The following is a 25,000-nucleotide window of genomic DNA, read 5'->3' on the forward strand; positions in this document are numbered from 1 at the left end:
ACAGGAAAGAGGTGAGAAAAAGGGTTTAAGATGTGGATGGAGGAGGAGGAGGAGGAGGAGGAGGAGGAGCAGAGCGCCTGATGAGGATGAAAAATGAATCACCCTGACGGTGAAAGGAGAGCGAGTTTGTGATGAAAGCACAAAGTCTTCACTCACCACCTGCACGGCCTCTCGCTCCTCTCTGGAGATCCCACCGATGAGTTTCTGTTTCTTCGTCTTCTGCTTCAAACTGAGTGACGGACAGACTTTAACACTTACATTCCCAGAGACACAAAGACTGGGTGAATAAATCTCACCGTGGTCAGCAGCAGAGAGCGTCCCTTTGACACACTGAGATGGTCGTTGGTCTGATTTCAGGTTTTTTCAAGGTGTTAAAGTGAAAGTTTAATTCATAAGATGTCACATTTTCAGACACAAAGATGTTATTGTGTTACAGTCTGACTGCTACGTACAACACAACACTGATTCACTTCATGTAGTTCTTAAATCGTGTCTAAATCTTAAACTTTCTGACTCTGAATTATAAGAAAAGAGAAGTTATGAGATGAAAACCAAAACTGCACTAGTTCTGTCTCTGGTTCTCTCAATGTTCTGCAAACTAATGCATATATATATATGCTAGGAGTTTGAAAGATGTGTTTTATTTGCGTGTTTGTGTTTTGTTTGTTTGCGATGCTCACTCCTATCAATCATTCCACTGATCAACAGGTGTAGTGGAGTTAATCCACCAGGAAACAGGAATAATGCAGCAGGGAAGAAGAAGACTGCTAGAAATTAAACAATGCACCTTTTTAAATACTTGTAAAATTGGCTTTAAAAATGGTTTATAAAGAAGACTGAGAAGAGTGCATTCAGCACATTTGGATTAACAGTCCACCATGCTGACGCCACATATATTTTACCATGAGACTCACACACACACAAACACACACACACACACAATGAATAAAGGAACATCCCACTCTTCTTGATTTAAGGCAGCGGTGTCAAACTCCAATTCACAGTGGGACAAATTTAAAAACTGGGACAAAGTTGCAGCCAAACTCAATATCTACAAAAAACTGCAAGTGTGAATGTGTTCCCTTCTCTCCAGATGTGTAACGTTGAACCTTTCCAGTGCAGGTCCTTGTTCTTGTCGTGGTGTTTCTTCTGTTTGATTCTTTGGTTACAGCCACGGTGACAAAGAGCTCTTTACCTTCACACACAGATCATCTGCCTCCCACCGCTGCTGAAAGATCCTGTCCTCCATCTTTCTTTGGGTCGTTTTTGGGGAGGGGTGGATTAAGTTTGTCTGCAGAGACTGGTAGCATGGATGCTCATGTTTGCTAACAGAAAAGTAAACGTGTATGTGCTTTATACTCGCGGGCCAGCTCTCACAGAACCTTGATATGATCTTGCGGGCCAAATATAATCACACCGCGGGTCCGATTTGGCCCACGGGCCTGAGTTTGACACGCCTGATTTAAGGGAGGACATTGCTCTGACTTGATCCTCCTCGCACTGGTCTAGTTTAATGTGAGCTCATGGGGTACGGTCACTTTTACCGGCGGTTTCAGTCCGGTCCGAATGCAAATGTCAGTAATTATTAAAAAATACGTTGATTTTCATCTTCTGTAAAACAGTCCTGAAAGAATCCCTCGGGTCAAACTAACCCTGTCCGAACACGACCCTCTGTAAAATGTATGTTGATATTGAGTCACATCCTGTCACTGCGTAGTTTCCCAATGTATTTTTGAGCATGGAGGAGCTTGAATAATATCTGCTTTTACTAGATAATCGATTCTGCTCTTTAGTTTTGTGTTAGCTTCATTTTGTGATATTAGGGAGCTGCAGTACGTAGAACGCACACGGAGACAGGGAGGTGACGTAGTGCGTAACTCGAGTAACCGCTCCCACCTCTGGTAGAAGCAGGGATTTCTTAATCCCGTGGGAAATTGCCCATTTATCTTACAGACGCCCTGAGGTAAGACTATGTTACCCCACGTCCCCACATTAAACCAGTCCCGTCCGAATAGGCCTTTAGACCAAGAAGAAAAGAGGAGGACCAACCTCTACTGGGTGGCCAGGAAACAGGAGCTGAAGGCCCAAACACACACACACACACACACACACACACACACACACCAGCAGGCGTACAAACCCATCTCCCTCCAGTCTGTCTCTGCTCCACAGACCAGATCTCCCATCACCCAGGCGTGAGAGAACATACCGGGCTCAGGTCTCTAGCATGTGAAACACCAAAGAGCTCGGCCTCAGCGCCTCGGGAAATAATAATGAATATGGAATGATAGTCTGTATTTTGTGCTGCAAATGCAACCAGATGCAAAAGGTGGAGAGAAGACGAAGAAAAAAAAAAAATCAGGAGCAGATGTTTGAGGAACAAGAAGGTCTGAAGCAGCGGGCCAGCGTGCCCTGCAAACATATTGTAACCCTACCCGGCGTGTAGCATAATCACTTATAGTATGTATATCGGCACGTTGTAATGAGGTATGGTATATGGAATAGTTCTGCAGCTGCCTCCCTGGGAAAGTTCAGTTGTTGAGGAAGCAGCCACGGGCCTAGACACAACACCACCCAATTAACATAGAGACCTCAGACAATGAGGAAACCGCACATGCCCGACACATTTTCTGCAGCCTACTGTACATGTGGTGGTGGTGGTGGGAGAGCGTGGAGCTGCACATCTACCTCTCTCACAGGCTGCACCGCTCAGACACGCAGCTGGCGTAGAGGAGAATTTCTTGCATAATGCGTGTTAGTTATTATACACGCATTTAAGTAACTATCTGCAAGATTCTCACTTTTCCGTTTTAGTTTGACTTTAACTCCGTTTGGCGTCATTTTACTGATGCTAAGAACTAATGACTGTGGTGCGTCTGCGGTGCATTTAAAAGACTTGGATCATGTAGAGAGAGTGAAAAAGGTTTAATATCTCTGTTAAATCAATCAGTGATCCAGAGTTCATTTATTTATTTATAAGGAAACTCTCTCATTGATACCTAATATATTTAACTTTCTGCATGGTGCTGGTTTCCCTTACACTAAGAAGCAGAAGGAAGTATTAATGAAAATAAATGGTGTGGTGGTTAGCACTGTCGCCTCACAGCGAGAAGGTTCCAGGTTTGAATCCCGGCTGGGGCCCTTCTGTGTGGAGTTTGCATGTTGTCCCCGTGTCTGCGTGGGTTTTCTCCGGGTTCTCCGGTTTCCTCCCACAGTCCAAAGACGTGCAGGTGTTGGGTTCATTGATGACTCTAAATCACCCGTAGGTGTGAATGGTTGTCTGTCTCTGTTCGTCCCTATGTGTCCTGTGATAGACTGGCGTCCTGTCCAGGGTGTACCCCGCCTCACGCCCAATGTCAGCTGGGATCGGCTCCAGCAACCCCCCGCGACCGCGACCCCGACCCCGGGATAAGCGGTTGAAGATGAATGAATGAATGTTTTAATAAATAAATCTGATATGTGTTTGGCTGTGTGCATGCTCGTTGGAAAATATGTTTTAAAAATACACAACAGCTGTAATTTAAATGACAAAACCTGCATTAAATGTTGCAAAATGAAACCGCATAAAATAAACATTTCATTAAAATGAGCATTAAAATGTAATGAAATATTTTATAATTTCATGATTGTATTGTATTTGTTTTCCTGTTTTTATTCATATAATTATTTACGGTACAGTTTGACATCATACTACTTCTACTGCAGCAAAGTTAGTGGAGCTAAGAGCAACGAAAATCATCTGGTGAGAGTCAGGTTAAGTGAAAACACTGATTAAGACTCATTTATTTATATAACAATAAACATCTTGGGTCTCCTTATTATTACTGTTTGCAGTAAATGCAGTGTATCTTCATTATTTGATTAAATTACTGTCACCCTCCTTTCCACATCGTATATTGTAATATAGTGTTTTAAATCTGCAATACTGTTCTCTTACTGTAGTTTATATTTTGTATTTCCGATTGTTTTGTACCGTACGATGACCTAATTTCCCCCTTCTTGGATAAATACAGTTATCTATCCATCTATCTATCTATCTATCTATCTATCTATCTATCTATCTATCTATCTGTCTATCCATCCATCTATCTGTCTATCCATCCATCTATCTGTCTATCTATCCATCTTTCTATCTATCTATCTATCTATCCATCCATCCATCTTTCTATCTATCTATCTTTCTATCTATCTATCCATCTATCTATCCATCTATCTATCTATCCATCTATCCATCCATCTATCTATCCATCTATCTATCTATCTATCTATCTATCTATCTATCTATCCATCTATCTATCCATCTATCTATCTATCCATCTATCCATCCATCTATCTATCCATCTATCTATCCATCTATCCATCCATCCATCTATCCATCCATCCATCTATCCATCCATCCATCTATCCATCCATCCATATATCTATCTTTTCATCTATCTATCTAAACGGCTGAAACGCATTTCTCCCTTTTTGTCCTTTCGAAGCCGCCGTACTATGATGTCACAATCCAAGATGGCGCTCCCCGTGCGGACTCACTTCAAACATTTCTTCTGCTTTATTCACAAGTTGAATTCTCCTAAGAGGTTTTTCTGCTCCGGAAGCTGTGCTGGACCCAAGGTACGTGACAGTGACGTGCTGTTAACGGTGCAACAGCAGCAGGTGGACACGTTAAAGTGTTTTTATCACCGTGTCCTCGGTTTACACCCGGAAAACACTTTAATTCAGCCTGTGTTTGGTGCTTTAGTCTGTGGTTAACATTAATAAAGAACAGCTGGGGATTAGTTTGATTTAAACTCGCTGTGTTGGTGTTCGTCTTCTCGTTTACACCAAGTGGAGGTCGTTATTTTATTATTATTAATATTAATAATGATTAATCCACTTTTCAGTGAAAACCACGTTTCTCCAGATCAGAATCGGAGAAACTCCAGATATACAAACAACAAATATTATACAGACGACAACATATATTAGAAGAAACTTAGTAAAGATCCAAAATACCAGACTAATGTGCAACAGAACAGATTGTTTATAGTTGAGTTTAAATCTCAGAGAGGAGGTGACAGACTCTCATAGGGATGCGTTGTGTAGTTTAATGACTACAGGCATTAAACTGTGGTGCTCTGGGTGCGAGGAGTCCTCTGCTGAAGGTCCTCCCCTGTGCTGAAGGTCCTCCCCTGTGCTGAAGGTGCTCCTCTGCTGAAGGTGCTCCTCTGCTGAAGGTGCTCCTCTGCTGAAGGTGCTCCTCTGCTGAAGGTGCTCCTCTGCTGAAGGTGCTCCTCTGCTGAAGGTGCTCCTCTGCTGGAGGTGCTCCTCTGCTGAAGATGCTCCTCTGTGCTGAAGGTGCTCCTCTGCTGAAGGTGCTCCTCTGCTGAAGGTGCTCCTCTGCTGCAGGTGCTCCTCTGCTGTATGTGCTCCTCTGCTGAAGGTGCTCCTCTGCTGAAGGTGCTCCTCTGCTGAAGGTGCTCCTCTGCTGAAGGTGCTTCTCTGCTGGAGGTGCTCCTCTGCTGAAGGTGCTCCTCTGCTGAAGGTGCTTCTCTGCTGGAGGTGCCCCTCTGCTGAAGGTGCCCCTCTTTTGAAGGTGCTCCTCTGCTGGGCCGGCTCCTCTGCTGGAGGTGCTCCTCTGCTGAAGGTGCTCCTCTGCTGAAGGTGCGCCTCTGCTGAAGGTGCGCTTCTGCTGAAGGTGCTCCTCTGCTGAAGGTGCTCCTCTGCTGAAGGTGCTCCTCTGCTAAAGGTGCTCCTCTGCTAAAGGTGCTCCTCTGCTGAAGGTGCTCCTCTGCTGAAGGTGCTCCTCTGCTGATGGTGCCTCTCTGCTGAAGGTGCTCCTCTGCTGAAGGTGCTCCTCTGCTGAAGGTGCTCCTCTGCTGAAGGTGCTCCTCTGCTGAAGGTGCCCCTCTGCTGAAGGTGCTCCTCTGCTGAAGGTGCCCCTCTGCTGAAGGTGCTCTTCTGCTGGGCTGGGCCGGCTCCTCTGATGTGGTGACTTTAAATTTTCCTGATAAATTAAATTAAGGGGACATATTCTTCTCAGTCTACGGTTCATAGTTGTACTTTTTGGTTTCTACCAGAGCATTTTTACATGATTTAATGCTCAAAAAACACATTATTTTCCTCATCCTGTCCGTCTGAATATACCTGTCTTCCCCCTCTGTCTGAAACGCTCCGTTTTAGCGCCTGTCTCTTTAAGACCCAGCCCAGTCTGCTCTGATTGGTCACCTTCAGAGTCTCTGCACTGTCATTGCAGCCGGGGAACGACTGTAACAGCACTGTAGCAGCACTTTCTACCTTTTACATAGTTTAATTGTGACCTCACAACAGTACAGGAAGTCCCGTCGGCGCTAAATGGCTCTAACGCAGCCCTTGAATGAAATCTACTTGATTTGATCTAGGGATCGACCGATATGGATTTTTTTTTAGGGCAGATCAACTTGAGCCGATGACCGATACGAACTGCCGATTTTCTTGAGCCGACACGACTTTTGCTTCCTAAACTTACATCATAAAATGACACAATGATGATAACAAATGTTACTGGTCTCAATTTAAAAAGGAGCATTTATTAAATTTAAAAAAGGCGTCTCCTGCAACAAGGAGCTGCCTGTGGACGCCGTCTCTAAATAATGCCGGGGAACGCAGCAGCCTGCATCGGCCAATACACAGGCGACTGTGGATCAGTGTGAGAGTGGGTTGTCCTCCATTCGAGAGATTGGCAGTTCGATCCCCAGCTCCCCCGCTCTGCATGTCGAACTGTCCTCGGGCAAGACACTGAACCCCCAATTGCTCCCCGTCCTGTGCATGGGTGTGTGAAGGTGGTGTGAATGGTTAGATTAGATGGTCTTTAGATGCCTTGAGTAGTCAGAAGACTAGATAGGCGCTATATAAGTACATTTACCATTTACCAGATGCACTCAAATAATGTAAATATCACTAATTTGAACTGTACTGAACTGTGATTATGTTCTGTAGCCAAATGATAAATGTTATTGTTATTGACTGAAGTCAATTCACTGGTCAAGTCACTCCGATCCACAATAAAAATGATTATTTCCCCATCCCTGGCCCTGGTATCATATTTAGTTTAATCTAGTTTAAGTTATTGTACGGCTGCTTGGGATTCGAACCCTAATGCACTGAAGTTTGGCATATTTTGTAAATTAAAATCTTGAGCCTCTCCTTGTTTTGTTGCTGTTGTCCTCCCTGCACCTGTGCCCAGCTGGGGTCAGGTGTGAACCACTTCACCTTTTTTTTGCGTTTTTATTCTTTGGAGTCGACGTCTTCTTCATTTCTTTCGGGCTGGGAGCCAAAGAGCAGCATTTCTTACAGCGGAACAAGTCGTATTTTTGAGGTCAGCGTATATTTCTTTCCAGTGCAGCAGTCTGCTCAAACTGTTGCTGTTGCGTACGTAGAGAAATACGGGCTGAAGTGTTGCAGGAAGTTTTGGTATTTGAAGCAGCTGCGTCGAGTTGGACGGCACAACGTGTTTTCAGAGACTCGAGACGGTAACGTTCAGCTTTGGTGTCGGAATCAAAGAGTGACGGGGTTTTTGTTTTTTCCCCCCTCCTTCCTAGAGTACAGATGAAAGCAAACATGGTTACACCCCGGTCCCTGGGGGAAAGGCATTCTGGGAAACGGAGGAAATCATAAGCAGTTGAACCGAACAAGCCGACGCAAAACGTGGTTCTCCGTGAAAACAATTACAACATGTCATCACATGGATTGAATGTGATACGAGGTTTAACTAAACAGCTAAATTATGTTATCCTTCGTTATCAAGGGCTCTTTATGTCTTAATTTGATCCTCTTTTGTTCTCTGAGCGACACGCCGCATCACTAACAGGTCATTCTTGACCGCAGCAGCTCTCATTTGTGACTTGGACCCTTTTCCTCGTCTTTCTCTCATTTATTCGGTTTCCTTTCCTCGTCTGGCGCGTGACATCATATCCTCAGTAGCTCTCCTTGAGTGCACCTTTTTTTTTTACTTTTTTAAACACACCTATAACTCAGCTGAGAGTTTCCTATCATTGCCACGGCTGCCTACGAGAAGCAAATGGGGTGTTAAGGCAAACAACGAGTCCCCTGACAGGCGTAAGAATAACCAGTGTGTTTCAGTACAACAACCATGCTAATTATTGAGCTGTTCTTGCATTAAAGTGCTGTTAAACAAGCTCAACCATCTGCCCAAAGCCCCTGTGTTGCTGTGTTGATGTACTAGCTGTAATACAGTATGCGCGTTCACCGCCGTCCCGTCTGTATTTTGTTAAGGCGAAGTCTCCGGAGAGGCCGGAGAGGTGTGCGACAAGAGGGGAGGAAGGGTGGTGGAAGTGGGGGGGGGGGCTCGAAAAAAGCATCACAGCAGTGCTTCATTACCAGCAATAACATCAGAAATGAAGTGTTGCTTTTCATTTGTTTTAATTTTCTCCAAATGTGGACGGCCCAGTGCAAAACACCAGCGCGCTCACAATGCCCTGAGGTGTGATGTGCGTCAAACAAGGCGCTTTTTTGGATGGAAAGAGTGTTTTAAAAAGTCACCAATCCTCTACGGATCGACACAAAAACGAAGTGCGACCTTTGTCAGACGCTTTGGATTTTTACAGAGAGATGTTTGTGAGACAGATGTGTTTGGTTTTTAAAATCCTAATAAAGTCACTTTTAGTTAAAATTTATAATCAAATAGCAGCTTTTTCTTTATAGAGGGAGACCAAGGCAGAGAGGTCCAAGAAAATATGCTTTTGAGTTGCATTATGGGAAATGTAGGATCCATTTTCTTGTGTTCCCTGCTATGATATGAAAGAGCAATGCTAAATTGCTGGTTTTACCCATTTTAAATCCAAGAAATGCCAGAAATCAAGCCGTACCTTCTTTGCCGAGCCAAAAGCAATTTCTTCAAATACAGAAAAACGTACAACCTGCAGCTAAAAACGCAACATATTCATTTACATGTCTTTCTATAACGAACGAAACGGAACCACAACTGAATGTCTGCAAATCATTTTGACGAGACATTTCTTTAACTATGTTTTCTAAATACAGTTAACTATAATCATATGATCCTGCAGTGGTTCTTTGGGATGTTTGTTGTCTTAAATTAACGTTTTGTGCTGCGAGAGATGCATTTATAGTTCTAGTTTCATTTCTCTACTGAAGTTTGTTCTCCAAAAGTCTCGCTGAAGCTCGCAGAAAACTAAATCCTTGAAGAACAAGTAAACATTTGGCGTCTTGACCGAATACTTGATTTATTAAGTACTTATTTCTCAGCGTGTGCGACGCTGCATAAATCAATTCAACCTGAGTTTGGCCGTTGTATCGTTTGCCTGGAATTGAAAGGTGCACTCTCTGCAACCCCTTCTGCCGTACGCTAACCTCCAGCCTCGTGTCAGCTGGAAACACAGGGCTCCCCATCCAGCCGTCTCTCGCCTGTGGTCCAGTTATTGACTGATATCAGTCATGTCAGCCCCGGGCTCCAGGAAAAAGGAAGTGACTTCTAATTTGCCCCTCTGTTCTCCCCGGCTCCAAAATTCACTTACTCGGGTGTCAGCTAAAACCATTAGAGCTGCTCCCCGCGCCACATGGGAGAGGCCCGGCGAGAGCGTGAAAACATGGCCTCCCCTTTGAGGATGTTCATTAACTGCCCTATTTATTTTCAACTGTCAAGAAAAGCCGTCTAATTCTCAGCAGTCCCCTCCGTGTAATTAGGTCTGTCGTAGTCGATCTCCAGCCGGGGCGCTCGCTCAGACGCACCGCACATTAACTATATCTTAAAACTATCCCATATGTCAACATAGCCCTCCTTTTTTTTTTATCGTTCATATCTCGCTAAGTTGAAGTACAGAATCAGTCTGTAGCCGCGCGCCCACGGTGGCGACTGGGGAATCTTCCCAGTTTCCCTGTGTTTTCGTCCGTGCCTGATCCAGCGCCTTTCCGCCGAGCGTCTGACACTTTTAATTAAACCGTACCGAGTATCCGGTGTCGTGCCTTTTGAGCTCGACTCCACAGAGGAAATGACTGGACTATTCAGAGAGGAGCTGCCTGATGGAGGTTTGCCACGAGCGTCCCCATAATTACACATCGATACATTTATGAAGTGTGTGCCGTTCTTTCTTTTTTTGCTGTGTTGTGACTTTTACGCGTTGTCTGGGTATTATTAGCTCTCCTGTCAGTCACTTGTTTCCTGCAAGTGAAATAAAATTAAACACGTGCATTGTCAACACAGAGGGAGGAGGAAGTGGCTTCATGAAACTATTTGAAACCATTTTGGATGGAAGCAAGTAGCTCTGGCATGAATGTGTTTATCTAACAGTGAGAAGGAGTCACGTATGGATTGAGCTTGGCTTCTCCAGCTGCACACCGCTGCCTCACGCGATCACGGGCGCGCTTTAGGCAAACCGCTTCAGTCAGTGATGCTGGTTTTAAACTGATTAATCCGTAATGAAAGTAAACAAAACTGCTGTAAATATTTCAGCTGTTTATCAGGCCTCATGTGACTTGTTAGACGTTGATATCATTTATTTCAGTGAGACTTTTGCTGAATCTAAACTTTCTGCAGGCGCAACGGTCCGTGTGACGTAAATGTTGTCATCCACCAATTTGTTGTAGCCGTGCAGACACTACACCACAGTTGTCAGTGTCTGTTTGGGAGTAATCGTTACTTTGCATGGCAGCTGGGTTCTTACGATGTCACAGGATGACATGGGGCGACTGTGGCTCAGTGGGAGAGTGGATCGTACTCCATTCGAGAGATCGGCGGTTGGATCCCCAGCTCCCCCGATCCACATGTCAAAGTGTCCTTGGGCAAGACACTGAACTCCGAATTGCTCCCTATGCTGCGCATGGGTGTGTGAATGTGGTGTGAATGGTTACATTAGATGGTATGTAGACTTCCACTGCCATCAGTGTGAATGTCTGTGTGAATGGGTGAATGTGACAAACACTGTGAAAGCGCCTTGAGTAGTCTGAAGACTAAAAAGTACAAGTCCATTTACCATTTACAAAAATGGCCGATCAGCGAGGATCTACTGGTTGGAACAACGGAGAGGAGACTGTTCCTACAAAACAACAATGTCGGCTCCCAAAGACGTTAGCGTAGATGCTACAGTAGCATCAGTTTGATCAGAACTGGAGGGAATTTAATCATTTAAAGAAGAGAACAGTCGTCTCTTGATAGATCTGTGATGGACGTGTTATCCAATCCAGTTTGACCTGCCAGGTATTTTCCTGCTCTTTCCCAACAGTTTCCAGTGACGGCTTTTCGGACGTTTCTGTGTAACAAACCATCTGGCGAGTCAGGTTACTATCATCGACCCTCGAGGTGCAGGCGTCCCAGCGCACAGGACTGGGACAAAAGAAAACACATTATCTGCAAACAAGATGATCTCGTTCAAGTTTTGCTGCCACTCAATGCAACGACATCCGGTCCAGTCAAATTCATATAAGCCGATATTTCTCTTAGTTCACTTGACAACACAGACACGTAGTAGTCCTGCTCATACTTTTGGCTTTCGAGGACGTATTCCACACATGAACAGTAGATCTGTACACCACCACCTTGTGATTGACAAAACAGAAGATAAAAGTATTTTTCTTTTGTGGTTATTTCCAGAGTTGTACCATCCTGTCACTGCTCATTGTGTTTTGGTGTCTGATGAAGTTTTGAACTTGAAGCGACCAAGGGGCTTTGCAGTGTTGGGTCAATACCCTGCACAACATTTTCACAGTTACAAAGTCATTGAGATTTAAAGTTCACTCTACTGAGAGTACAGTTGACAAAATGATCTCACCAAGGTCCAGCTGATCATAACACACGATCTTCACCAGCAGAGAGAGATTGTAGCATTAGTCATTAAACTTTAGATGTTAAAATGCCCGTTCTTCTGAGCACTTCAACTTTTAGGCATTGACAGTAAGTCCTCAAAGTAATCAGAGCACTAATTCGTAAATCAGTTTTATTAATATACCTAATTAAGGGCCTTTAGTGTCACATTGTGTAAACTGAAGTTGTATTTCTTCAGGTTTACCATCTTGCACATTCTTACCCTCGTTGCATAAAATGACATCAGCAGGTAATATGACACCGTAGCTGATACAATATCAGTTGTCAGTGTTTGTCACTTCCCATAAAGTAGAAAGGTCATTAACGCTTCCTGTCTCGAGTAGGCACTGCCCCTCTTGGTCATCTCCCCCCAGGCTGCATTGAAGTCTGGTTCCTTCAGAAGCTGCAGCCTGTTAGGGGCTGGAGGCCGGGCTGCCTCCCCTGCCTGGTTATTTTTGGAGCACGGTCGGGCCCTGTCTGCGGGGAGTGCTGTTTTTGAAGGGCCTCCAGTCCCATTAATCAGCCGAGGGACCCCACGGCGCGAGCGGGCCCCGAGCCCTGGCCCGCCACACTGCAGCGTTCTGTTCCTGTACCCCCGCTCTCCGCACAGTGTGAAACTCAGAGGAACCTCATCAATCTCACCTGTCCCACACGTCAACCGCAGATTTAATCAAACGCTCCTTTTGGGCCTTCCCCTCTCCTACACACTCGCTGGGAGGAAAAAGAAAACTGCGCAAGTCTTGACTGAGCTATAGTCCGACTTTTATTCTTATTTATTTTTTTACCACATTGCTTCTCCATCACTTTCTTTTTTTCTGTTTCTCCTGCTTTATCCAACTCTCGATTTCTTAATTCTTGATTCTTCTGTGCGTCTACAGCGTTCATACATGTACATGTTTTCTCTGTGGTCATACGCACTTTGTTTCAAGCTGTGGTGCGTACCCACTTTGGCTAAACACACACACATATGCTTTAAGGGATGGGGGGGGGGGGGGGTAATACACTAAACCCCATTTCCTATATGATACCTCACTGAAGTGCGGCTCTGTTGGTCGCCAGCGTTAACAGGTCCCAACGTGTGGGGAAGACAGAGATGAAGAAAGATACGGGGAGTGGGCGGAGGTTTGTCAAGGTGCATTTCAGCATGGTGCCGGTGTTAATGGTGTGCATGGGGCGTCCGGGACAGAAGAAGAACACTGGATCCTGTGTATCGGACGCCCAGCGTGAGAGCCGCGAAAATCCTCCATCTGTCGACCCGTCTCGGTGCAGGCCACGGTCTGATCTGGACCTCTTCCCCCCCCACTCCACAAAGAGCTGATGGTAATTCACAGCGGGGCAAGCGGCGAGGTGTTTTTTTATTTTAGATGTGTTGAAATTGGCGCGGTAAAATGGTGGCGACCGTCGGCACCCGCTCATCAACCAGCTTCAGTAGAGAGATGTCAGTGGGCCACTCCGGGACTCCTAGGCTCCGATATGATGTATGAGCTCTGAAAAGCAGCCCAGAACAGATCTCAGAAGAGAAATCAAGTGTGTTTTGAAAGTCCTAGCTCGACCGAACCCGTGGCTGGGATTAATTACGCTGAGCGGAGTAAGACTGTCGGCCCTGGACACGCTGCAAGCTGCAACCGCTCAATAATATTATTAATGATGGATCAGTTGCTCATGTTCTTTATTGTCAAATGCACGGCCGTCACAGTGAAGCAATTAAACTCTTAGTTCTCAGGAAGCCTCCAACTCCGCTCATGCAAATAATAAGTATATGCCAAATAGAATATAAGACATAACCTAGTGTAGCAGTTAAAATATAGGAATACAATCTAATACTGTGAGCGGTATACAGGTGTATATTCGTAGTTGGATGTTTATTTCACGTCTGTTTTTAACCCTGCCCTCTCAAAGAGCATGCTTTAGCAACACCTTAAGTGCAACAGTATTTCCTTAGGCTCCAATAAGCAAAAACAATCAACTGTCGCATGAAGGAAACAAAGAAAAACAACATCATATGAGCTCAATGTTCAAACAGGATCTAAGATTCAGTTTAGGGGGCACATATTTATTAAAATGTTTGACTAAAAACCCTGCAGGTAATTCATAAAAGAAGAGCCTGAACATGCACACCTCAGGGATACGTCACACCAGGTGTACACAGGGAAAACCAAGTGTTATATGGTCAACTGGATAGAATAGAAAAATGTGATGAACCTAGAGTTTCTTAAGTCTTAGACTGCGTATGGTAACGGATGGACTTGTACTTATATAGCGCCTTTCTAATCTTCTGACTACTCAAGGTGCTTTCACAGTGTTTGTCACATTCACCCATTCACACTGATGGCAGTGGACATCTACAGACCATCTAATCTGACCATTCACACCACATTCTCACACCCATGCGCAGCACAGGGAGCAATTCAGGGTTCAGTGTCTTGCCCAAGGACACTTCGACATGTGGACCAGGGGAGGTGGGGATCGAACCGCCAGTCTCCCGAACGGAGGACGATCCACTCTCCCACTGAGCCACAGTCGCCCCGTATGATTTGCAGTTGAATAGTATTTCAGCCTATAGGACTAAAAGTATTACTAAAATGTCTACCCAGTTTAACCGTAGCAGTTGAAAACATCTGAATGCACGGCTCCATAAATCTGGCAAAAGATTTTTTTTCATGATTCAAGACCAAACTGTGTGTTTTATGCATCTGGTCCAAGCACTATTTGTCATCCTTATACATTCTTCTGTAAGGATGTTGTGCCCACTAAATGGATAAATCCAACATTTGTCATTCAGTTCCCACAATGAAGTGGTTCCAGCTCTCTGGAAGACTGCGGAGAAAAATGGGAAATGTTTCCATGGAATCTTGGAACCAGATTTCCTCTGGAATTGTGGGAAAGACGGCGTCAAGACAGTCCATTTGTTATCAAGTTAAAGGAATCCGTTGACCATTGTTTTCCATTTAATAACGCAGCTTGTGCGTTGAGGATCTGTTTGTGTTACTGCTCGTTTTCTTTCCACCAGTGTTGATCTTTTGATGTGAGCTGTCAAATACAAATGGACAGACACCTTCACAGTTTAACTGATGTTGATGTAGGCAAAAGACCCCGACACGTGCGGACATATACGTCTATGTTTGCACACGACCTCCCTCCCTGCGGATATTACCACACACGTACACGCACAGACAAATGAATCCATATTCCCAGAAAGGTGCTACAAGTGTGAAAACATGGCCTTATTAGTGTATGTAACCTTCTAGCTGTTGCTGTTAATGTCACACACACATGGTGCTGTAATGCATACAGCATATGGCGGGACGTGGATGAAGAAAGCTTTCGTCACCTTAGCAACCATGTAATACAACAGCGTCATGCCTGTCAGAGTAAAATATGAGGAAAGAACAACCAGCTTTTTCCCGCGTCTGCTACGTGTCGCTGGGAAGCAGAGATGGACATGGACAGGGATTGATTTAACTGTGATTAGACCATGAGGGGGAGTATTTTGTTTGTATCAGCTTGGTGTTCGTGTTAGCGGAGGATCTAGTCCTGCCCTCTGTTGCTTAAAGTTTTGCCTCTACACTTTTTCTTCTTCCACACCATGCACCTGTCTCTAGAGATGGCAATTTCGTTTTGTCAGCTGGTTGCCCCATCACTTTGGTCCAGACTGAAGTATCGCTACTATTAGCTTGACGTTCATGTTTCCCAGACGATGAATCCTAATGACTTTGGTCGGGAGAGTTACATTTGTGGATTTGAGTGAAATGTCTTGATCACCATGACATTTGGTGCAGACATTCATCCAACCTGGCCCCCAGGAAGTGCGCCGGGCTTTGAAGCGAATTTGGCATAGTGGCCAAACGTGGAATTGCAACTACCGGGTCCGTCGCGTGATGCCTTCTGGCCCCAAAACACTCTCCGCTCCCTAAATATCAGCATCGACCTTAAAAACCCAATCAGTCGACCACTACGTCAAGGTCTCTGCCTTCAACTCAGCTGTATTTATATATCAGTTTCAACACAATGCAGTTGGTCCAACATGTTCAGACAAAAACAAAAGAAAGGATAAATAAAAAAAAGGAATAAGAATGGTTTCAGGACTTTACCAAGGTGTTTAAATCTGGTTAATTTCCTGAAGTCAGACCTCCAACATATGAAGTAAAACACTCCACAAGTATTCGACTGTTGAAATGAATCAACTTGCACAAGTTTAGAATGATACATGGTCAAAATACGCTAGATGATAATATTTTATTACTCTTGGCTTCGCCGTGCAGGATTCATTACAAACATTAATTGCTTTACAACATTTGCTGTCTCCTCTGTCAACATGCAGCAGCTGATTTACTTCTTTATGTAACCTACTTTCTCTTCCAACAACTAAATAAGGCACATGTTTAAAGAGACGTCCCTCTGACCAACAGTAACACGGAGGAGTCTGCCGAAGTTGCCTTATGCGTGATAGCGCGATTGCCCAGTGGCTAGTAAGCCGCGGCGTTGACTCTCATTTGACACTCGATTGGCTCAAATGACACCATTACCATGTCTGCATGGCTAATGGCTTCCCCTGGGGTCCGGAGCAGAGGGGGAACATGCGTTTGGCGTGTCAGCTCGAGGTGAGAACACACATGAGCCAGACTCGGGGCCCCGTCCGCACCCAAATCAATCCTGACACCTCTTAAGAGGCTCTCAGCATCAATGGCACTCCAGTACAATTACCCCATCGGTAATGACATAAGCACCCAGTTCCTTCCTGCCTCCCTTGCCGGGCAGCGACCGGCTCCCTGAGGCCAGTAGACCAAGACTTTGTGGACGACGCTGGCCTCAGAACAGTTGTTATTTGATCCCTCAGGGCCGAGAGATGGAGAAGCTGCGGGCCACGCTGGTGAGAGAGCAGCTGTTATCTGATCTCAGAGGCTGTGCTGAGCCTGTCCCTCAGTCAGATTGGATGTGATGTAGCTCAGCTAGCTGTCAAGATAACCGATTTCTCAGCAGCGCCTGAAGAGGATATCCTCCGAAAGCTTCAGGTTTTAATGATTAGTTATGATAACCTTGAAGAGCGCAGCCGGGAAACATATGATCGCCAGTCAGATTTGAGGTGATAACACAGAAATCCCAGGGGCTTTGTGGGTTGGGGGAAGGGGCTCCTCTGTCCAGCTGTTGCTGTTTACAACCATCAACACACCTCAAGCTGAAACAAACTTAACCTCGTCAGAATTGTGGGTCATTTTCGTAGAAAGAAACAATCAGTGCGTTTACATGCACATCAGTAACCCGAAATGCGCCTTACCCCGTCTAAGGGAATGATCGGATCATTGAAGTTCCCCTCGTATACATGAGCAGGACTTGAATGGGAAAACGATGAAGTTACTCTTCCTCCGGTACAGTAGGGGGCGCTCCGTCAACATACAGCTGGACTGAATACGGCTTTTGTTCCGGTTCACTTTTGTGAAAATCAACGGTCGACTTTTGGACAGAATTACGACCGAAACGGATCTTCTTGGTATTGATGTTACGTGCTATTGCGAAGTCCTCTCTCGGTTTGAAGGTAATGCTCTATTATTGTTTTGTTTTTTCTGCCATTGCTTCCTGGTTTATTCTTTTTCCGGGTCAAAAGCCACTGCCGCAGAGTGGGGAGCATGCGCAGACGAGAAACCCGATAATATCCAAGAACGCTGTTTACACACGCGAATAATCGGGGATAATCAGGTTCAACAAAACTATAGATACTGTTTTAGTTACTGTGACTCTTTGGTTGCTTGCATCTCTGGAAGTGTGTCTGTCTCTCTGTCTTTTGTCTGTCTGTCTTTCTCTCTCTTTCCTCCTCCCCAACCGGTGCAGACAGATGTCCGTCCTCCACAGAGCTGGGTCTGTCTGACGTTCCTGTCTGTTATAGTGAAGGTTTTCATTGCCACCGTACTCTACGGGGGAATTGTTGGGTCTGTGTAAATCATAAATAAGTCATAGAGTGTGGTCTTTACCTACTCTGTAAAGTGTCCTGAGATAACTTTTGTTATGATTTGGCACTGTAAATAAAATTGAATTGAAATTGAATTGAATTATTTCATAGTCACTTGTAACAGCACAGCCCCTTCCCTTTTCTAAATGCACTGCGTTCTTACGTGCGAAAGTCTCTGGCGTTGATGACCCCTCTGTTAACCTGGATTAGGTTCATGTTATTTCTTCCACATATCCCGCCTCCTCACCCCAAATAGGTCATGTTCTCCCCACCACCTTCTCACCTGTGAGTCGGAGCACCCGGGCCAAGCCACAGCACCGCACGTATGCCGGGAACTGAACCCCCAGCTTCCACGGTGGGCAGGCAGATGTGCGTCACCCGGACGCCAACCACTTTGTCTTTCAAACTGCCCAACACAAACACCGAGTCCCGGCCTGCGTCTTTGTGCGTTTCTGCTCCGTCGAAGCCCTAATCTACTGTGTAACGGCTTCGGTGAAGAAGCCCTCGATTTTAGATGCCATTGTGGTTTCACGTCTCATGACAGGTACCGCTCTGCTCGCCCTCTAATTGCATCATGTGGCGCTCGGTGCCACAAGTGGCGGTTAAGACTCTTCCAGCAAGTGCCAATTGAAAGCCACGGTTCAGTGGCGTGGGCCGATGCCAGGAGAAACGAGGCGGTCTGGCCCGACCCGGCTCTGCAGAAAGAGAAACACAATGTTTGCCAAACGACACAAACACAACGAGTGATCTCTCTCTCTCTCTCTTCCAGAGGGGGTGAAGAGCATGCCGCAATTCTAGCTCCAGCTCTGTAACATAAGGTCAGAATGTTGGTGATACGGTCGACTGCGTGTTGTATGGTATTTCCGTGGTTCTGCCTCCTCCTCCTCCTCCTCCTCCTCCTCCTCCTCCTCCTCCTCCTCCAGTGTCTTTCCCCTCAGTTGTGGTAACAGAGGCCTTGACGTTTGCTGGACGGATGTTAATTATTATTGTTGGCCGCTGAGGTGATGCATTCTTTGTGCTGGATGTGTTTGGGAGAGAACAGAGGTGCTAGACATGGAGTTAGCATCTCGGTAATACAAGCGTGACCGCTGCTGGCGTCCAACCTGCCAATCGTTTAACACTGACACTTCAGTCTCTGCAGGCGTTCGCACCTTTTCACTTCCACCCGCTCTCTCCAAACACTCGTTTCACTTCCCCATTTTTCTTCTATCTTTTATCGTGTCTTTTCTCTTGACATTGGCTAGAGACACTGATGTCACGGGTACTTTAAATAACAGTAAATGTCTGAGATACAACTTGAATTATATCATTTAAGGTGAGTATATGAGAATATCTACAGAGTGAGGCTGAGCAATATGGAGGTAACCAGATATCACAATAATACCTCAATATCGACATTGCAACAATAATAATAATTATGATGAATAATCCTAAATAATGTTGCTATAATGACTTGCTGGAACAGTCTGGTAAGTTCAGAAAGTCACTTTAATGCAGCCTTTAAAACCAGGTGAAGACAACACTTGCCATATTAAGATATCCAAAATCTAAGATAAGATAATATACTTAATTTTACAAAACTGCAAATAACCCAGAGCGCGTTCCCCTTCTCACCCAGCAGTCTCCAGGAGGTGGGCGCGTATTCTCTGGGATCCAGCCAACTGGGGTGCCCCACCTGGGAAACTACCTGGGTGCCCTGGAGAACTGGGCGGCCCTGCAGAACCAGTATCCTTCAGTGCTGTACAGCATCGTGGACCTGCACTCCATCACGCAGCCTCAGGACCCGGCCCAACTCAGGAGCAACATCCTGGACATGGCGGCCAGCCTGCTCGCCTGTGGCATCGACCCGGAGAGGGCCATCCTCTTCCAACAGTCTCAGGTAGGCAGGAGAGGAAGGATGGATGTCTGCTTTCTTTACCCGACACGACCAGAAAAAGACGACATCACATAAAAGCAAGTCTATAAAAGTGTGTTTTAAGTAGTCGCTGATTCAGCAATAGTGTGAAACATACAGTAGTATTTATTCTATGTGTTATTTATTCTTTATTTCTATATATCTGTGTGCATTTAGCAGTGGTTGGCAATGTATTCATTCATTCATCTTCAACCGCTTGTCCCTGTCGGGGTCGCGGGCTGGGGTGGGGGGTGTGGAGCCGATCCCAGCTGGCATCGGGCATGAGGCGGGGTCCACCCTGGACAGGACGCCAGTCTATCGCAGACACATAGAGACAAACAGAGACAGACAACCATTCACACCTACGGGTGATTTAGAGTCATCAATGAACCGAACACCTGCACGTCTTTGGACTGTGGGAGGAAACTGGAGAACCCGGAGAAAACCCACGCAGACACGGGGAGAACATGCAAACTCCACACAGAAGGGCCCCAGCCGGGATGCAAACCTGGAACCTTCTCGCTGTGAGGCGACTTCTTTTAGGAAAGCAGCCTTTGCATATCGTCATATCGCTTCAAAGTGGGTGTAAAATCCACAGAGAAAGGGTTAATTTTCATTTTACCTCAAAAATGTAATTTTATCAACCGCCACATCGGTAATCCGTGAATTTCCGTCCTTAAAAATTCCATATCAGTCGGACCCTGATTATAAACATAAAGCTGTTCAGACACCGTAGTGACGCTACTTCTGATAAAAGCTTCTTTAAAATGTCAGACTGAGACTTTTTGAATTTTACCTCCAAATTATTATTATGTGGGTTCTTTCATTTCTCTTCTGTAGCTTAAAGGTTTCAGTCCATCAGCCGAGTGTGACGGAGCTCCTTTGTCCTCCTCCGGAGCATAAAAACTACTGTATGAGGTGCTCTTGCCTGACATGCTTGTGCACATATTTATCTCCTGTCTGCCCGTTTATTTCACACGCTTAACTGTGGTTATCGAAAAAAATCTTAACATGATCAAAGCTGCAGCGGATTTGTGTGAATGTATGTCGCTGTTTGCTTATGAATCTATGTGCGTTTGTGGTTTTAAAAGGCAGCTTCTTGTCTTTACCTCAAGTCTGACACCTAGTCGGTCGACCATCTTTGGCTGTTTATTTTACAGCTGTAATGTTTACCTGCTGACACGCCGGCCCGCCTCCAAGACCGCTGATTCGATCGCTGCTGATTCTTATCTCCAGTGTGTGCTCTGCAAAATCACAGGGGCTACAAAAAACACAAGCAACTATGAACAGGCGTTAAGTCCAGCTTTGGGCCGAATGAGGGAAAGTGAGAAAACACAACGACGGTCTTAACGTTTGCAGCAGAGTTCATGTTTAAACTCACAGTGAGGATGGAGAGAGGAATCAGAACGTGTTTGTTTCTCCCTTGATACTGTTTGACTTTCCTTACTTACTCACAAGTTTGGAAGTTGAAGCGTGTGTGTGTGTGTGTGTGTGTGTGAGAGTCCATCTGTGTTTCTGTGCCCCCCCCCCTCCACACACACACACGCTCAGAGAGAGTCCTATTTTTGATCCCGTTTAGCTTCATGCCACATAACTTGGCAGCGAGGTGACCCTGCTGTCGAACACGCCTGCTCCACATGTAAAAATACGACGACAGCCCAAAGAAAATATTCAACTTCATTGAAAAAAAAAGAAGGAGCAGATTTTGCGGTATCAAACATGTATCGAATGAATCAGCAGATCCACAAATCCTGGGGGTTTGGGTTTGGGCTCTGCATGATGACTCACTGGGGATGTCGCGATTAACCGGTTTCACCATCATGTTTTCAGAAGAATTGTAGAAGCTACGATATCTGTGGTGTCCTGATTCCTGCATCGATGCCATGTGACAACAATTCTCACGGTGTGTGTGTGTGTGTGTGTGTGTGTGTGTGTGTGTGTGTGTGTGTGTGTGTGTGTGTGTGTGTGTGTGTGTGTGTGTGTGTGTGTGTGTGTGTGTGTGTGTGTGTGTGTGTGTGTGTGTGTGTGTGTGTGTGTGTGTGTGTGTGTGTGTGTGTGTGTGTGTGTGTGTGTGTGTGTGTGTGTGTGTGTGTGTGTGTGTGTGTGTGTGTGTGTGTGTGTGTGTGTGTGTGTGTGTGTGTGTGTGTGTGTGTGTGTGTGTGTGTGGTAGGGCCTTTAGAGCTGTAACCGTGTCAGAGGGAACTCATATTTGCCAAAAAGTGCCTTAAATCTGCACCACAGGAGCATTTCTTATATATATTCAGGGTTCGTACGGGTGCTTGAAATCCTTGAAAGTGCTTGAATTTTAATGTTGTGTTTTCAAGGTTCGAAAAGTGCTTGAAGTTTGGATAAACTGCTTGAAAATACTTGGAGTTTTACAAATATAAACTAAAATATTTTGAATTTCGTATCATTCTGATGTCACGAGACATAGTTTAGTTTCATAGTAGTTTTGCAAAACACCATCTTTCTTCCACGTGATTTAAGAAAAACTGAAATAATCATTTTTTATATGTATGCATTTGTAGAAATATGGGATTTACCACAGATGTGAGGTGAACATGGACCTTCAAAGTGCTTGAAGTTTGGATAAAGTGCTTGAAAATACTGCTCAAGCAATGCGGTTGTATCCGCATTTCTTTCAAAACAAATAGCTCACAAATATAAACTAAAATATTTTGAATTTCGTATCTTTCTGATGTCATGAGACATAGTTTAGTTTCATAGTAGTTTAGCAAAACACCATCTTTCTTCAACGTGATTTAAGAAAAACTGAAATAATCATTTTTAATATGTATGCAATCGGTGAAATATGGGATTTACCACAGATGTAAGGTGCTGGAAAAGCTTGAACATGGACCTGAAAAGTGCTTGAAAAGTGCTTGATTTCGACCTCTTGTGGTGTTCAACCTCCTGTATCTACAAACTGAGCAGGGAGTTGTGGGAAAAGATGAATGTCCAGTTTGCACAGAGTGTCGTCTAAAAGCGAGAGCAAAGGGTCCGACATTGTGAATATGTTCTGACACGTTGGAGACAATCATCCACATTTTTACGCTCCAGTCAACAAACCTAACCAGCACAGACTAAACACTTTAAACTCGGCTTTAAAGTAGTTCACAACGCGTTCACTTCCTGAATCACGCAGGGAAACGTAGCAGTGACTTGGACGTAGCTCCAGTTCCATGAGTCCGTGCTGAGCCCTGTGTTTTCATGATGAAGGCGGCTGACATGTTTTATGTGCACGACCGAGAGAACGCTTGTTTCTTTTCCCTTCCACGGTGTCCGATAATACTCTGTGACATTTCCTCAGACAATAACCGTAACATCCGTACAGTGTGACTCACTATATCAGTGCAATGCCCGCGTGATCCGCAGCTTATCTCTTGTGGCGGTGCATTCTTGCCACGCAGCACGAGTGGAGGTCTCGTCCTCCCCGAGCTTTTGAGTTTTAAAGAGTTTACTGCTCTTCAAAACCCAAATCCATCCCTTTCCTGAGCTGTCGTCGACATCTGTCCCATCTCTTGTCTGTCTGCAGCGTGTAATGAATACCGGCCCCCTTTACACGTTACACCCCCCCCCCCCCCAAAAAAAAACCCTGGTTTATGTCCCCGCTGTCTGGGGGTTGACGTCACGCTGACCAGAATGCTTTTCAAGCAACAAGAGACAGAGGGGACGGCGATATAGCCAGCGTCCATAAACTTTAATTTGCAGGATATTTCCTGCATCCACACACACACTCTCTCTCTCTCTCTCTCTCTCTCTCTCTCTCTCTCTCCCTCTCCCTCTCCCTCTCCCTCTCCCTCTCCCTCTCCCTCTCCCTCTCCCTGTCTCTGTCTCTGTCTCTGTCTCTGTCTCTGTCTCTCTCTCTCTCTCTCTCTCTCTCTCCCTCTCTCTCTCTCTCCTCTCTCTCTCTCTCTCTCACCCTCTCTCTCTCTCTCTCTCTCTCTCTCTCTCTCTCACACACCAGCAGCTTCCATGAAAGCGGATATGTTGGAGTTAATTTTACCGCTGCCAGATGCACAAGCTCCACTACCTTAACATTCACCCGTTCATCGCTCATTCATGACTTATTATTCGTTTATTTAAACACGTGCAGAACATGTTTTGTGCAATAAACAAATTAAATAAACTCAAATTTACATCTGCACAACAGTAAAAGCAGATTACGATGACGATGATGTCTGAACTCTGAACTTTTTAGATTTTAATATTTGATATTTAATAATAACCTGACTTGCCCCAAATAGACGCCAGCAGTGACTGAAGCCTGTGGAGCAGAGCTCAGATAACAACAGGGACATAGACTCAAGATTCAAGATTCAAGAAGCTTTATTTATTTATAAATGATTGTGCAACAGTTTCAATACAAAGGTGGGAAAGGGTCAGAGTGACAATAAGCATAAACACATAATCAAATCAAATAAAGCAATAAATCAAACAATAACTAAGTGTGACAGAGTGCAACAGACATTGTGGTTAAACGCAGGTTTATACAACGTACAACAATATGCACTGTGCAGTTTAGCAGCATGTTGGAATAAAATTAGTACAAACTAAATCAGAATCAGAAAACCTTTAATGTCCCTCAGACGGGGAAATTCTTTTGTCACAGCAGCAACAGAATATGACAAAATATGATAAAAAAAAAGCATAAATAAGCAATAAAGTTACATTTAAAAAGGGATGAAATAGAAATAGACATATGTACATATTCACATGATATAGAGCAGTTGTTCTTGTTTTGTTTGTTTGTAATAATGTGATATGGAGTGAATAAATATGAGTAAATATGACCAAATAGTGCAAAAACAGAAGTGTACAGGCAATAAGTGATAACAGTGTTAAAGTGTAGCAGCATTTCTGACTGAACTAAGTCACAGTACAACTAAATAAAGTGATGCAGTGATGATATAAAGTGACATTTGCTCAGGACACAGTGTCTGCACTGGTCCTTACCTGACCAGGGGGAGGTGAATTATAGAGTTTGACGGCCACCGGGAGAAAAGACTTCCCCCGGTGTCACACTGAACACCGAGGGAGAATGAGTCTGTGGCTGAAGGTGGTTCTGCCGGAGGTCAGCAGCTGGTGGAGAGGGTTAGAGTTGGATGTGTCCAGGACGCAGTTTATAGTTTTGCTAATTCTGATCTTATTCTTTCAGTCACCGTCACATGTTTCACATCATGTGACTCAGGGGAGACTACTTTCTTTCTGGTGAAGCTTAAAGTCATCATCATGCGTTATGTTTGTATCAGAATCACACATTTGCCTTTTTTTTAAACACGCCTGGTGAAGAAATGTAAAATGTTGATTTTAGTTTCGTGCAAACACAACAACATTTTCCTCAGTGAGTTTCAGACATTTC

General features: G+C 44.8%; 1 protein-coding gene across 1 annotated transcript in view; it reads left to right on the plus strand.

Annotated features, from left to right (window-relative positions):
• Positions 1 to 4,512: 4,512 nt before the first annotated feature.
• Positions 4,513 to 25,000, plus strand: part of wars2 (tryptophanyl tRNA synthetase 2, mitochondrial) — a gene marked incomplete at its 5' end in the record, with an annotated part of 31,679 nt that continues 11,191 nt past the window's right edge. The window contains 2 exons of the mRNA XM_083922050.1: positions 4,513 to 4,617; positions 19,366 to 19,623. Of these exons, the coding sequence (XP_083778176.1) occupies positions 4,513 to 4,617; positions 19,366 to 19,623 (363 nt within the window). The remainder of the gene's footprint in view (positions 4,618 to 19,365; positions 19,624 to 25,000) is intronic.

Source organism: Echiichthys vipera (genome assembly GCF_963691815.1).
Source record: "Echiichthys vipera genome assembly, chromosome: 10".
Lineage (NCBI taxonomy): Eukaryota > Metazoa > Chordata > Actinopteri > Perciformes > Trachinidae > Echiichthys > Echiichthys vipera.